Source organism: Haliotis rufescens, unplaced genomic scaffold (genome assembly GCF_023055435.1).
Source record: "Haliotis rufescens isolate VD_foot unplaced genomic scaffold, xgHalRufe1.0.p SCAF_8, whole genome shotgun sequence".
In the NCBI taxonomy this organism is placed as follows: Eukaryota; Metazoa; Mollusca; class Gastropoda; order Lepetellida; family Haliotidae; genus Haliotis; species Haliotis rufescens.
This window is the reverse complement of record NW_025964372.1, coordinates 52,628,670-52,643,733: the sequence shown is the minus strand read 5'-3', so window position 1 is coordinate 52,643,733 and position 15,064 is coordinate 52,628,670. Positions and strand designations below refer to the sequence as shown.

The 15,064-nt window shown below is 43.9% G+C and overlaps 1 protein-coding gene across 2 annotated transcripts in view; it reads right to left on the bottom strand.

The window, feature by feature from the left end:
* Positions 1-15,064, bottom strand: part of LOC124145607 (carboxyl-terminal PDZ ligand of neuronal nitric oxide synthase protein-like) — a 220,329-nt gene that overhangs the window by 62,834 nt on the left and 142,431 nt on the right. For both annotated transcript variants that reach the window (XM_048389687.1, XM_048389688.1), the window contains exon 4: positions 6,714-6,772. In XM_048389687.1, coding sequence (XP_048245644.1) covers positions 6,714-6,772 — 59 coding nt within the window. The remainder of the gene's footprint in view (positions 1-6,713; positions 6,773-15,064) is intronic.

The following is a 15,064-nucleotide window of genomic DNA, read 5'->3' as shown; positions in this document are numbered from 1 at the left end:
GCTCCGTTATAGAAGGCCACTTAGTTACAGAAGGCAGCTCCGTTACAGAAGGCCACTCCGTTACAGAAGGCAGCTCCGTTACAGAAGGCCACTTAGTTACAGAAGGCAGCTCCGTTACAGAAGGCCACCTGTTTACAGAAGGCCACCCTGCCACAAAGGGCCACACTAGCTCTACTTGTTTCTGAGATGCAAACTGACATAAAGACCAATGAGACAGATTATTACAAAATTTCCCAAATTTTAACATCTGATATAAACTGAATGCAAGACAAAGAGGGTGATTAAGAGAGTTAGTATGGTTTAACTTCGCTTTGAACAGTATTTCAGTTATACCACAGCCTGTCAGCCTGATGTGGGAGGAAAGCCTCAAGTGATCCAGATCTAAGTCTAAGTGGGAAACGTGGATCCATAGAACATTATCGGGCCTAAGGGACACAACTCGGCATATCAAATTACAGCACCTTAGACTCATGCTCACACCCCCCCCCGCCCCCACACCCACACCCCCCCCCCCCCGCCCCCACACCCACACCCCCCCCCCCCCCCCCCCACACACCCCCAATAACAACACCCTACAGAACAAGACATTAGCTAAAGGCCAACCCTTACAAACACAGCATTATCTGTGCTGTCTGAGGCAGGTGCCCTTTCATACACTTACACTGTCTTCACTAACATGACCTTGTACTTTCAAGGTGAAAGCCATCTTTTAAGGAAACACGACCATTCGTCACAAGGCTCATACAGGGGATGGATGGTGTTTTTTCCAGTTTAAAGACGGTGCCACTAAAACATCTACTCTGACACGCTGGTGAAAGACCCTCGCCTTGTGATGCTGTGGTGTAATCAGCTGCATTCTCCAGCGAGTGTCACGTTACTTTCAAGCAAAACACAACACATCTTCTAATGATGTTTTTCTACCATCGCGAATTATCCAAATGTCATGTGAACTATGCCTTGAGCAGTCTATGAATGACAAAACCCACCCAGTGCCAGTACCGCTGCTTCTCATCTTTATATAGTTCAACAAAATGGTCTCTTTGCTCCAAGAAACATTTTGACAAGCATTAGAGCACTTTCAAGTTTGTCGTTTTCCCTCATATCTGTATAGTAGGTTAATTATTCAACTGAAGTCCGACTTGCAACAAGACTCCTACAGTCTCACTGTCAACTCGTGGCGCCCTCTGGTGGCAGATGAAGGCAAGCGTCAGGTCACAAGTCGCGTCTGAAGCGTCAACACTGCCCTCTCCTATCCCAATCAATACAACATTTCACACATCTTAAACTCTCGTTAGAAACAATTAGTGGTACCGTGTTTCATTAACTGTTGCAACTCTAGCCCAATATTAAGTGAAGAAATGACGATCAGATGGAAGTGAAGTGTTTGGATTTGTTTGATGTCGCGGAAAGTGAATGAAATTTGAATAATCAGGATTTATTGAGATCTTGCAAGTCTATTAGATGCAGATCTTCTGACAAATCACTTTTTGCTTGTATTTCTTCAGCAGGATTCACGTCCATTTACTGGAGGTGGAATCTCTCAAGAGACAGAGACGAGAGATGATGATTGGTTGCAGTGAGTGAGTGAGTGAGTGAGTGAGTGAGTGAGTGAGTGAGTGAGTGAGTGCATGCAGTGAGTGAGTGAGTGAGTGAGTGAGTTTGAGTGAGTGAGTGAGTGAGTGAGTGAGTCAGTGAGTGAGTGAGTGAGTGAGTGAGTGAGAGTGAGTGAGTGAAAGTGAGTGATTGAGTGAGTGAGTGAGTGCATGCAGTGAGTGAGTGAACGAGTGAGTGAGTGAGTGAGTGAACGAGTGAGTGAGTGAGTGAGTGAGTGAGTGAGTGAGTGAGTGAGTGAGTGAGTGAGTGAGTGAGTGAGCGAGCGAGCAGGTGGGTAAGAGGGTGGGTTGATGACTTGGTGAGTGAGTGAGCAATATTCACATATTGTGTTGACATTAAGATATTTTCAGCCAGTTTTGAGAAAAAAAGTATTGACTAATATGTAACAAGTATCAAATTTCAATAATATCTTTGAATGAAAATAATTTTGTATAACAGCCATGCAATGCACAACAGTATACATACAGTTTCACCAAGTTTCAACTGATTCTGAAGATATGCCTTTTGAGCAGGTCTATTTTTCTGATGCCATGTAATTTTTACAATCTTTACACAAATGATAAACATCTCATTTTGATGAAACAAACCCCATAACGGGGAAACACCAAGGACATGTGACAGTGTCAGCGTATTTCAGGAAATGTATCAATTGCAGACAGTGTGTTACATAGCTTGGAGGAGAGGGGGCCAGTAGTCATCTGTACTACCCTCCCGGATCCACGCCCTGCCAGACCCACACCCTGCCGGACCCATACCCTGCTTAAACCACACCCAGATGGACCCATATCCTGCCTTACCCACACCCTGACGGACCCAAACCCTGCTGAAACCACATCCTGCCAGATGCACGCCCTTTCAGACCAACACCCTGCCGAACCCACGCACGACCTGTCGGAAACACGGCCTGTCGGACCCACACCCTGCCGGACCCACACCCTGCTGGACCCACACCCTGCCGGACCCACACCCTGCCGGATCCACACCCTGCCAGAACCAGGGCCTGTCGGAACCACGGCCTGTCGGACCCACACCCTGCCGGAACCACAGCCTGTCGGAACCACACACTGTTGGAACCACACACTGTCGGAACCACACCCTGCCGGACCCACACCCTGCCGGACCCACACCCTGTCGGAACCACACCCTGTCAGAACCACACCCTGTCAGAACCACACCCTGTCGGAACCACACCCTGTGGGACGTGATACTATATACATACCTGCCTCATGGCAAACATTATTTATCCGTTGTATTGAATTAGTTTATATTTTGATAGTTTTTCCAGAAAAAATGAACTTCCATTTGAGTAGGTTGCATGAATCATCAATACACACTTCCGTACAAAAATCATTAACTCCGTCTCACAGAGTTTGACCTACTTCCAGATTGAAAGTGGACGTCTTCTCCATGCCGCCTATAAGTATTATCTGAAGCAAATTCCTAATCACTTCAACCTCTACAATCACACACACTGGCACAACCACTACAATCACACACACTGACACAACCACTACAATCACACACACTGACACAACCACTACAATCACAGACACTGACACAACCTCTACAATCACACACACTGACACAACCACTACAATCACACACACTGACACAACCACTACAATCACACACAATGGCACAACCACTACAATCACACACACTGACACAACCACTACAATCACACACACTGACACAACCACTACAATCACACACACTGACACCACCACTACAATCACACACACTGACACAACCTCTACAATCACACACACTGGCACAACCACTACAATCACACACACTGACACAACCTCTACAATCACACACACTGACACAACCACTACAATCACACACACACTGGCACAACCACTACAATCACACACACTGGCACAACCACTACAATCACACACACTGACACAACCACTACAATCACACACACTGACACAACCACAACAATCACACACACTGGCACAACCACTACAATCACACACAATGGCACAACCACTACAATCACACACACTGGCACAACCTCTACAATCACACACACTGACACAACCACTACAATCACACACACTGACACAACCACTACAATCACACACACTGACACAACCTCTACAATCACACACACTGACACAACCTCTACAATCACACACACTGACACAACCACTACAATCACACACACTGGCACAACCACTACAATCACACACACTGGCACAACCACTACAATCACACACACTGGCACAACCACTACAATCACACACACTGACACAACCACTACAATCACACACACTGACACAACCACTACAATCACACACACTGACACAACCACTACAATCACACACACTGACACAACCACTATATTGACACACACTGACACAACCTCTACAATCACACACACTGACACAACCACTACAATCACACACACTGACACAACCACTATATTCACACACACTGACACAACCTCTACAATCACACACACTGACACAACCACTACAATCACACACACTGGCACAACCACTACAATCACACACACTGACACAACCACTACAATCACACACACTGACACAACCACTACAATCACACACACTGACACAACCACTACAATCACACACACTGACACAACCACTACAATCACACACACTGGCACAACCACTACAATCACACACACTGACACAACCACTACAATCACACACACTGACACAACCACTACAATCACACACACTGGCACAACCACTACAATCACACACACTGACACAACCACTACAATCACACACACTGACACAACCACTACAATCACACACACTGACACAACCACTACAATCACACACACTGACACAACCACTACAATCACACACACTGGCACAACCACTACAATCACACACACTGACACAACCACTACAATCACACACACTGACACAACCACTACAATCACACACACTGACACAACCACTACAATCACACACACTGACACAACCTCTACAATCACACACACTGACACAACCACTACAATCACACACACTGGCACAACCACTACAATCAAACACACTGACACAACCACTTCATTGTGTGTGTCACCTGGCTAGCAATGCTGCAGCCCATGGACACATGCTTCTCTGGAAATGGGGAAAAAATATGAAACATTCAAAAAGGTCAGGTATCAGTAGATGTGCTTAAGACAAGTGTTGAATACTTGTCATGTTCGTTCACAGCTCTGGGTCAAAATCTATCAGCCCATGCAGCTGAACGCATTCAGTCCCAATCTTGTTGAAGTCTGCGATGCGGGGCACATGATGGATGGAGATGCCACAACAACAATAAATGCTACACGATCACGCCAATATTTCAATGAAAAAGCTTTCATCAAAACTTGAGAGAAGTTGATTTGAAGCAACATGCTGCCTGTTGCTGAATTTTGTACAATTCCTGGTGATTGTGATGTGAACTGATTGTCATATGAACTGATTGTTAAATGAACTGATTGTCATGTCAGCTGATTGTCATATGAACTGATTGTTAAATGAACTGATTGTCAAGTGAACTGATTGTCATGTCAGCTGATTGTAATATGAACTGATTGTTATGTGAACTGATTATTTCCTATGTGAACTGATTGTCATGTCAGCTGATTGTCATATGAACTGATTCTTAAATGAACTGATTGTCATGTGAACTGATTGTTTCCTATGTGAACTGACTGTAATATGAACAGATTGTTTCCTATGTGGACTGATTGTAATATGAACTGATTGTCATGTGAACTGATTGTTTCCTATGTGGACTGACTGTAATATGAACTGATTGTCATGTGAACTGATTGTGTCCTATGTGGACTGATTGTAATATGAACTGATTGTCATGTGAACTTATTGTTTCCTATGTGAACTTATTGTTTCCTATGTGAACTGATTGTTTCCTATGTGAACTGATATGTGAACATTTCGAAGCAGCCTGCTCCCTGTTGAAGCCATCTTCCCCGAAGCAAGAATGTCCACTAGCCTCCTAATGAACGTGTAGTTTCTACACCATCCACATCAAGCCCACTTTCCCGTGCTAAATATGATGGGACTATAGCACATACTGATAGTCCAATCATCCAAGATGTGTTGCAGAATTCCATAAAATTCCTGACAAGGGTCTGATTGGTACGCGAACTACATTCATGATTGTCATGTGAACTGATTATGTAAATGAACTGCTATCGGAACCAACTACTATCTGAACTGACTCCTATGTGATCCGACTTATCTGAACCGACTGCTATCTGACCAGGGGAGATAAGTATTGCATCCTTTAACTAAATATGGTGATGTATGACCAGGTGAGCTAAGTATTGCATCCTTTACCTTTATCTTGGCAAAGAATGTACAGGTGAGATAAGAATGGCGTCCTAAAAAAAAAGCTAAATATAGCATCCTTACCGATGAAGTGGTGATGCATGACTAGGTGAGCTAAATATGACATCCTTTAGAGATATAGCGGTGATGCATGACTAGGTGAGCTTAGTATGGCATCCTTTACCGATATAGTGGTGATGCATGACCAGGTGAGTGAAGTATGGCTTCATTTACCTAATATTATTCATGCATTACAAGGTGAGCTAAGTATGGCTTCCTTAACCAAATATTATTCATGCATTACCAGGTGAGCTAAGTATGGCTTCCTTTACCAAATATTATTCATGCATTACAAGGTGAGCTAAGCATTGCTTCCTTTACCTAATATTATTCAAGCATTACAAGGTGAGCTAAGTATGGCTTCCTTTACCTAATATTATTCAAGCATTACAAGGTGAGCTAAGCATTGCTTCCTTTACCTAATATTATTCAAGCATTACAAGGTGAGCTAAGTATGGCTTCCTTTACCTAATATTATTCAAGCATTACAAGGTGAGCTAAGTATGGCTTCCTTTACCTAATATTATTCAAGCATTACAAGGTGAGCTTAGTATGGCTTCCTTTACCTAATATTATTCAAGCATTACAAGGTGAGCTTAGTATGGCTTCCTTTACCTAATATTATTCAAGCATTACAAGGTGAGCTTAGTATGGCTTCCTTTACCTTATATTATTCAAGCATTAAGGTGAGCTAAGTATGGCTTCCTTTACCTGTATATGGGGTGATGCATGACCATGAGACGGCTATCATCAAACGACCACTGCGCTTTCTGAAACATAGAAGACAGGTTATACAGCAACGTAAAACTCTTCATTTTGACAAACTCAGAAATCTTCAACTTGACAAAATATAACATCCCAAGTTTGTTTTCCCTCCACTTGTTTAAAGTCAAAATAAGTTGTAGCAGCATCACACGTGGTACATGTGGTTTCATACGCCCTGCGTTAGGTTTTATAGGCGTGGACAAGGGGCACACAGAACCACAAGTACCCCGAGTCATACTGCTACAACAAAGTACCCTACCATGGCAAGACATGACAGATTAACTATAGTAATAACAAAAAATCATGTGTTCTTTAATTCTTTTGAGCTGTACACACAAAATCCCTGGATGTTATTAGAAGCTTTGCGTCTGGCAGGAGTATCAACTGCAGCAATATTGCGACAAATTATTCATGAAAAAGTACTGCCCACAAAAAACAGCAAGAAACCACTTTCAGAATCTCTTAACGACCATCAATCAAATCAGCCAATCACAGCTTACGATCACAGGGCAATACAGAGTATATAATGCACGCCAATATCAAAATAGAATTTTTATGAACCAAATAACATGAACTCATCCCTATTTCTTAGACCTTCCCGACACGACGACACAATTTTAGATAACTTCACTGCACAACATTGATCAATTTTGTCCAAATGATGATTTTTCTACCACAAAAATTGCATCGTAATTCCCTAACTGAGGCTGCAAGACGGGTTCCTGGGGAGAAAGTTCCTGGGGAGATGGTCTATCCCCGCAGTTATCAGCGAGTCTAGATCCACCAAGTCAAACCTCATGCCATGTTTAATTTCCGCGATCACGGCAAGGCGTCTTCGTGATTTTATCATGAGCTGCAATGAAGGATAAGGGGTGTCGCAATCTCCACAGTGTCGCGGTGTGACGTTCCGGTCCCCCAACTTAACCATGTGTGATGGGTCAGTTCGGCTAGAAGACAGCTGTGTCAGTGTTACTGTGCCATTAATGGGCTAGATTCTCCAAATCCGATGAGAAACACAGCGATAATGTTGTGACGAGTCTTAAAGGTGTATGGTCTGTTATCCTCTGTTAATGCAAAAGAATGCATTAGGGGCTGGTCATGTGATCCATTTTGGAAACCATACCATATATTATAGATAAATGCAATGCTCTTTGAAATGTGCATTTGACGGTATCACTAAAATATATGAAAACTAACAAAATAATGACTTAATAGCCATTGGTGTCACACTGGTCTGCAAAGCATTTCATTGCAGCGCTATCTACAATGTAGATATGTTTGATCTCACCCAAAGATATCTCCTGTGGGAGCCAGTTTTGGATGATAAATGAAGGTTGAAGTCAGGAGACTCCTTGTAAAGGAAGAAGGTTTAATGTTGCAGAATTCAGTTGTACACCAGGCCAGAGAGGTGTCAGTCTTGGAAATCAATTAAACAAATATACTCCCCATCAACCAGGTAACACAATTCTCCCCATCCACCTGGCTACCCTACTCCCTCCAACCGCCTGGCTACCCCTCCCTCCAGTCCCCCCAACAGCCAGGCTACCCCTCCCTCCAGTCCCTCCAACCGCCAGGCTACCCCTCCCTCCAGTCCCCCCAACCACCTGGCTACCCCTCCCTCCAGTCCCCCATCCACCTGGCTACCCCTCCCTCCAGTCCCTCCAACCACCTGGCTACCCCCCTCCCTCCAGTCCCCCCAACCACCTGGCTACCCCTCCCTCCAGTCCCTCCAACCACCTGGCTACCCCTCCCTCCAGTCCCCCAACCACCTGGCTACCCCTCCCTCCAGTCCCCCAAACAGCCAGGCTACCCCTCCCTCCAGTCCCTCCAACCACCTGGCTACCCCCCTCCCTCCAGTCCCCCCAACCACCTGGCTACCCCTCCCTCCAGTCCCTCCAACCACCTGGCTACCCCTCCCTCCAGTCCCTCCAACCGCCAGGCTACCCCTCCCTCCAGTCCCCCCAACCACCAGGCTACCCCTCCCTCCAGTCCCCCATCCACCTGGCTACCCCTCCCTCCAGTCCCTCCAACCACCTGGCTACCCCCCTCCCTCCAGTCCCCCCAACCACCTGGCTACCCCTCCCTCCAGTCCCTCCAACCACCTGGCTACCCCCCTCCCTCCAGTCCCCCCAACCACCTGGCTACCCCTCCCTCCAGTCCCCCAAACAGCCAGGCTACCCCTCCCTCCAGTCCCTCCAACCACCTGGCTACCCCCCTCCCTCCAGTCCCCCCAACCACCTGGCTACCCCTCCCTCCAGTCCCCCAAACAGCCAGGCTACCCCTCCCTCCAGTCCCTCAAACCGCCAGGCTACCCCTCCCTCCACACTACCCTGGTAAAAGACGATGGAGTGGATGTCAGAAAGTGGGTGATGAATCTGCTTCTCCATTATTGATCCCGCAGTGGTGATCGGCTGTGATTGTAACTGACCAGTAATTACGAGTATTCAAACTGATCAGTGATCACGACAGCGTTCCAGTCTCCACAGCTAACTGTTGAGCTCTGACGCGTGCAGTTAATGGACTGCAATACCTCAGCACAACATTGTGACGTGCAAAAGATCACACAGACATTGAATTTTGCTTTACAAGCTCAGAGGTGGAAATTACAAACTATAACGTCATTACGACTTCATTTCACAGCCACACACTAATGCAACCTCGGAGTAGGGAAAAAGCTGAATTGCGCTTTTCTTGACGTTTATAAGACAGAAAATTCTGTACTTAAATTCAAAGTATAATCGCGCTGGTTTCATCGTGAAAGAGAAGGAAATGGAGTTTCAGAAGGTAATGGTAGTAATACCAACACACCTCGGAGTGCAACGTAGCAGGAAGTGGAGCCGTGGTGGTTGAAAGACCATGAAAGTGGCGGCCGTGATGTATTCCAAGCCATCATAGCCGACAGCTTAGAAGGACAAATTTGCTTTAAATTCACTTCTATTTTTTATGAAGCTTTTTAAGATTTAAAAGAAAATTCTCCATTGAATGTTGTACTTTCTTCAAATCATGCTTTCAGTGGAAGAGCTGGGTCTGAGGGTCGTACATTAGATCCACATTATTACACCAGTGGGTTTCTCAGACCCCTGAAAGTTGGTCGGTCAGGAGCGCGAGGAAACCTACGTAATTCATCATGTTCAATGTGCACCTGTTTTGCCACGTAATATCTCGTAGTACTTTATCTTCCATTAATTCTTGCTGGTCTTCATTAAGCACAAAATCCTGTTTTTATATATTCACCATTAAATCTTGTATTTTCATATGCCTCTTTAATCGTCCATATTTCCCAACACATAATAGAAATATTCAAATGTAATGAAAGTGTTTGTTCTTTCATTTCATTTTATTTTTATTTTCTATTTTCATTTTTACGACCATACGACATTTTAACGGCATGTTTTGCCTGATAAACAAAAAATATATCAAAAGCAATTGTAAATCTTTCTTTTGTTCGTGTTGGAGAGAAAAGACTCCCTTCACTTGTATCCAGCTTACCACAACAGCACAGTGTTTTGTTTATCAAGAAGGGTTGTTTTTTAAGACTTGACATTTTTACGGCTAAAGTCGCACCAACAAAAAATGCGTCTTGACTTCGAATGAGTACACAAAATACGGACCTCACTCCTTCTCTGTTGACTTTAACCAGGGAACTAATCGCTTTTATCTGCCAGCCATTTTCATATTTCCCTTGCTAAGTCCACATCGTAAAATCAAGATGGCGACTAATCTTATACATCATGTACAATTCCCTCGGCAACTGTGTAATCCTTGTGTAGATCTCACCATGCCTGTAGGGATATGCCTGCCCTTATTTAGTGCTCAAACTTATAATTCCCCTACATTTTCCCCCGGGCCTACTAATGGCTGTATCAAGCATTCACTATCAAATCTTTTTTTTTATTCGTCCTTATTTTGAAGTTCCTACATTGGTTTGTCTATGTCCTAGTTTCAATGAATCTGACATCGCCGGCTTGGATGTTACATATGCCAAACAATCATCAATGTTTGATCATACAAAACCTGCAGCAACATGGTTCATACCAATATTATTACTCAAGTATATTACTTACCATATAATAATAATTAAAAAAATATTTAAAAAAAATAATAGGTGAGGTGAAATGGGGTTTAACGTCGCGTCCAAGATTATTGCACTTATATAACGAAGTGCATGCACGTGTATGTGTGTGTGTGGCTGCTTGTACTGGTCTGGACTGATGCTGATTTATAGTGCTAGCTCACTGTGATACCATGCCGCAGTTTAACATGAATACCACACTCAGACACAGTATACTGACTCCGAGCCAACCAGTCCTTGGTTTAGCCCCTTAATGCCGAGCGCCAGACAGGGTAACAACAAGTACCATCTTTAAACGTCTTTTGGTATGACGCGGCCGGGGATCGAACCCCGGACCTTCCGCTCTCCGGGCGGACGCTCTACCACTAGACCACGGAGGCGGTCAATAAAAATAATAACAATAATAGGCCATTGATATTGTGCATATTTCCACACTACTCAGGGGCATGCTCAAAGAGCAATTATTACCCCGGTCACTGGATCAGTGTGATCTCATCATTCTCAGCTCCATGGGGAGTATACAACCCAAGCTGCCTGTTAGGTGCTAGGTTGACAACCACATTGACAGCTCATCCTAACAGGTACCCATTTACTGCTGGGTGAACAGAGGCACTTGGAGACACCACATGTGCTAAATGTGCTTCAGTGTGGAGCAGGACTGAAGCCCTAGAAACTCTCAGGAGCCAAGCTACCGATACGCGGTCACCCACCCAAGGACTCTACAACCCATGTTGCTTAACTTCACCTGATCTGTGTCCTGTACATTGGCACAGGACCACTTGCCACCATCATATGGGAGACCTAGGGCGATATTAACAGATAAGCACCAGGAAGATAACTCTACATCTATATATCCCTGGAAACCTTGACCTTCCCTGTCCCAACCCACCCATATCAATGGCCATGGTATAGTTGGCTCACACAGCCTGTCTGTGGCCAAGACACCTAGTTCATAAATGTATTGTTGTTGGATCTGTAAGTGTAAGATCTATACATCAGGTATTCTGTTGGTGGTCATTGTGGAAGTGTAAGATCTTCACATCAGGTGTTCTGTTGGTGGTCATTGTGGAAGTGTAAGATCTTCACATCAGGTGTTCTGTTGGTGGTCATTGTGGAAGTGTAAGATCTGCACATCAGGTGTTCTGTTGGTGGCCATTGTGGAAGTGTAAGATCTTCATATCAGGTGTTCTGTTGGTGGTCATTGTGGAAGTGTAAGATCTTCACATCAGGTGTTCTGTTGGTGGTCATTGTGGAAGTGTAAGATCTGCACATCAGGTGTTCTGTTGGTGGCCATTGTGGAAGTGTAAGATCTATACATCAGGTATTTTGTTGGTGGCCATTGTGGAAGTGTAAGATCTGCACATCAGGTATTCTGTTGGTGGCCATTGTGGAAGTGTAAGATCTATACATCAGGTATTTTGTTGGTGGCCATTGTGGAAGTGTAAGATCTGCACATCAGGTATTCTGTTGGTGGTCATTGTGGCAGTGTAAGATCTATACATCAGGTATTCTGCTGGTGGCCATTGTGGAAGTGTAAGATCTTTACATCAGGTATTCTGCTGGTGGCCATTGTTGAAGTGTAAGATCTATACATCAGGTATACTGTTGGTGGCCATTTGCATTGTGGAAGTGGAAAAGAAAACATGGGTTAAGAGTCTTGTGTTTACACAACATCTCCGGGGAAATGCTGGAGTCTTGCTGGAGTGAGGGTACTCACCACCAGTCAATTACCTCGTGTTTGTTGTACCAGTGGAGCTGTGAATAATAAATGCTGACCTTTCACCAACTACCAGGAGCTGTTGAGATGGTTTGAATTGCCAGTGGTCATTTACTGTCGTTAATGACTTTAACAAGCGATGTAGGAGCACCCGTAGAGGCCAGCTACAGGTAGCATCTCAGTCTATGGCAACAAGGGTACTCAAATGTATGCCCATAAACTTAGAACTGACCAAGTTCACAAAACATGTATGTGCATTCGTGCAAACATCACTTAATGAGCGTCAGTGATCGGGTTACTTCCTCCATTGCAACATTCTTGACGTCATTCAAATTTTATTGTGATGTAAGGTCAGAATGACGTCACACTAGAAAAGACGTCATAACTGTTGATGTCATTTGACAATTGTGGTTTTCTGAGATGGCAGATATGATCAGTGCATATATGAGTTTATGAAACTTGTGTAAGAATTGTGTTACATTGGCTGAACTATTGCATGTCAGATATAATTGGCTGAAATATTGCAGGTCAGACATGATTGGCTGAAATATTTCAGGTGAAACATGATAGGCTGAAATATTGCAGTTCAGACATGTTTGGTTGAATACTTGCAGGTCAAATATGATTGGCTGAAATATTGCAGATCAAACCTGATTGGCTGAAAACTTGCAAGTCAGACGTGATTGGTTGAAATATTGCAGGTCAGATGTGATTGTTTGAAAACTTGCTGGTCAAATATAATTGGCTGAAATACAGCAGTGTCTTGACAGATCCACTCCCTCCTTTTACAAATCTCATCTTCAATACTCTATCTATTAAACCCGAAATGAAAAATGCCACCCGTTAGACAGTCTTGTGATTGTCTTTCCTTCATAATAATGCCTATTACCAACTTGTCTCCAGGAATATTTTTCATCCAAAAAGCCAGGACAAGCCATTCCATGGTTCAGGGCCACTAAGGTCAAATAACCAGAGATGTCTATCAGCACAGATACAAAACTCCAGCACTTGATAATACTCACAGATAATTAAATTGCAACAGTCAGTGCAGTGGAAAATACAATATTGATCTAATGAGAATGTGTTGCTGGACCCGCCTAATGGCAGCCCAATCAGCCAGCTCAAAATGCCTCCAACAAACAGCAGTACATGGAATCAGAGTTGATGCTGGACAAAGCTCCGGCATGAGAGGGGGATTTATCAGCTGTTATCACACAGCCATGAAATAGGGAATCACAGAAATCGGTGCTTCAATTGAGTGATGGTTGAATGTTGTGAAGCATGGCATCGTTGACAGACTTCAGACTTCAACAAGATTGATCCCTCTCAGAAAGTTAGCGTCTGCCTACACATGCGTCTCCCTATGGTGTCACAGATAACAAGGCCCTGTAATAAAATCTCTAGCCAAATTAAAATGTTGAAATGGATTTTCTATTCAGTGTGGTAAAAAATACAACCGTGAAATGCATTACCTTCGCAAGTAATCTGCCAAGGACATACATCACCAATACCCCCAAAGACGATCCGAACATCCAGCACTCGCCTCATACACTGCACTGTAGTCGCTAAGTGTCTTATTACATTTACAAAACAAATATTCTAAAGAAGAACAGAAAGTTTTTTTCCATATCAATTCACAAGGTGATGAAACGCCTTCACTTTACCAAAAGGTGACTAAAAGCCCCTCGATCACACTGATGTTCTTCGTGTCCAAACGAGAGCAGGACCTTGGTCTCTGATCAGACAGCGTGCAATACATCCTAAAGAATTGCTATGTATGCTAACTCTCCGCGGGGATGATCAGCTCCCCAGAAGGACGTAACAACTCCCTGTAGTGTTCTGGGGGATTCTTTCATTAACGCTAATTCTTTCAATTTGAGGCCAACTTTCGAACTATCACCATTCTAACTCAGTCCACAGAAAGTAACTCCATCTAACATTGAAATTAACAAGGAACAATTTGTTCGCCAGGGAAGTAATGCAATGTAATGGAAGGGAGAACCTTTTTCTACTTTGTAAAAAATAAATGGAGCCTAAATGTATCTCTATTGTCAGAAGCAACGTTTAGTTTCGAGTGTAATGCGATCAGCTTCCTGCCTATACAAGTACAATTTTGAAAAGTTGTTTCTTTCAACAAAAAATGTCCTTTTGGGAGTCAGTGAAATCATGGATGACAAATAATCTGAGAAGACAAACCAACTTTAAAGTTTACATTTGTTCCTGGGCCAGTGAGAGTCGAATGATTCTGTTTTGTCCAACGCCTTCCAGACATCGCCACCGAGGACAACTCCACACCGACCAAGCTTTGTCATCCCGACATTATTCCGATTTCCCTGTAGCATCATTTCCCAATGCAACTATTTGTCTTAAATTGTGTTTGCACATTTGGCTTCCTACATTTCAATTTTCAACCAAATAAAACCATCATCCAGCAGCAAATAGGTACTATAACTCACTTGCAGCGCCACCTAGTGGGATTACTTGTCGTGGCTGTGCGACACTGCAGCG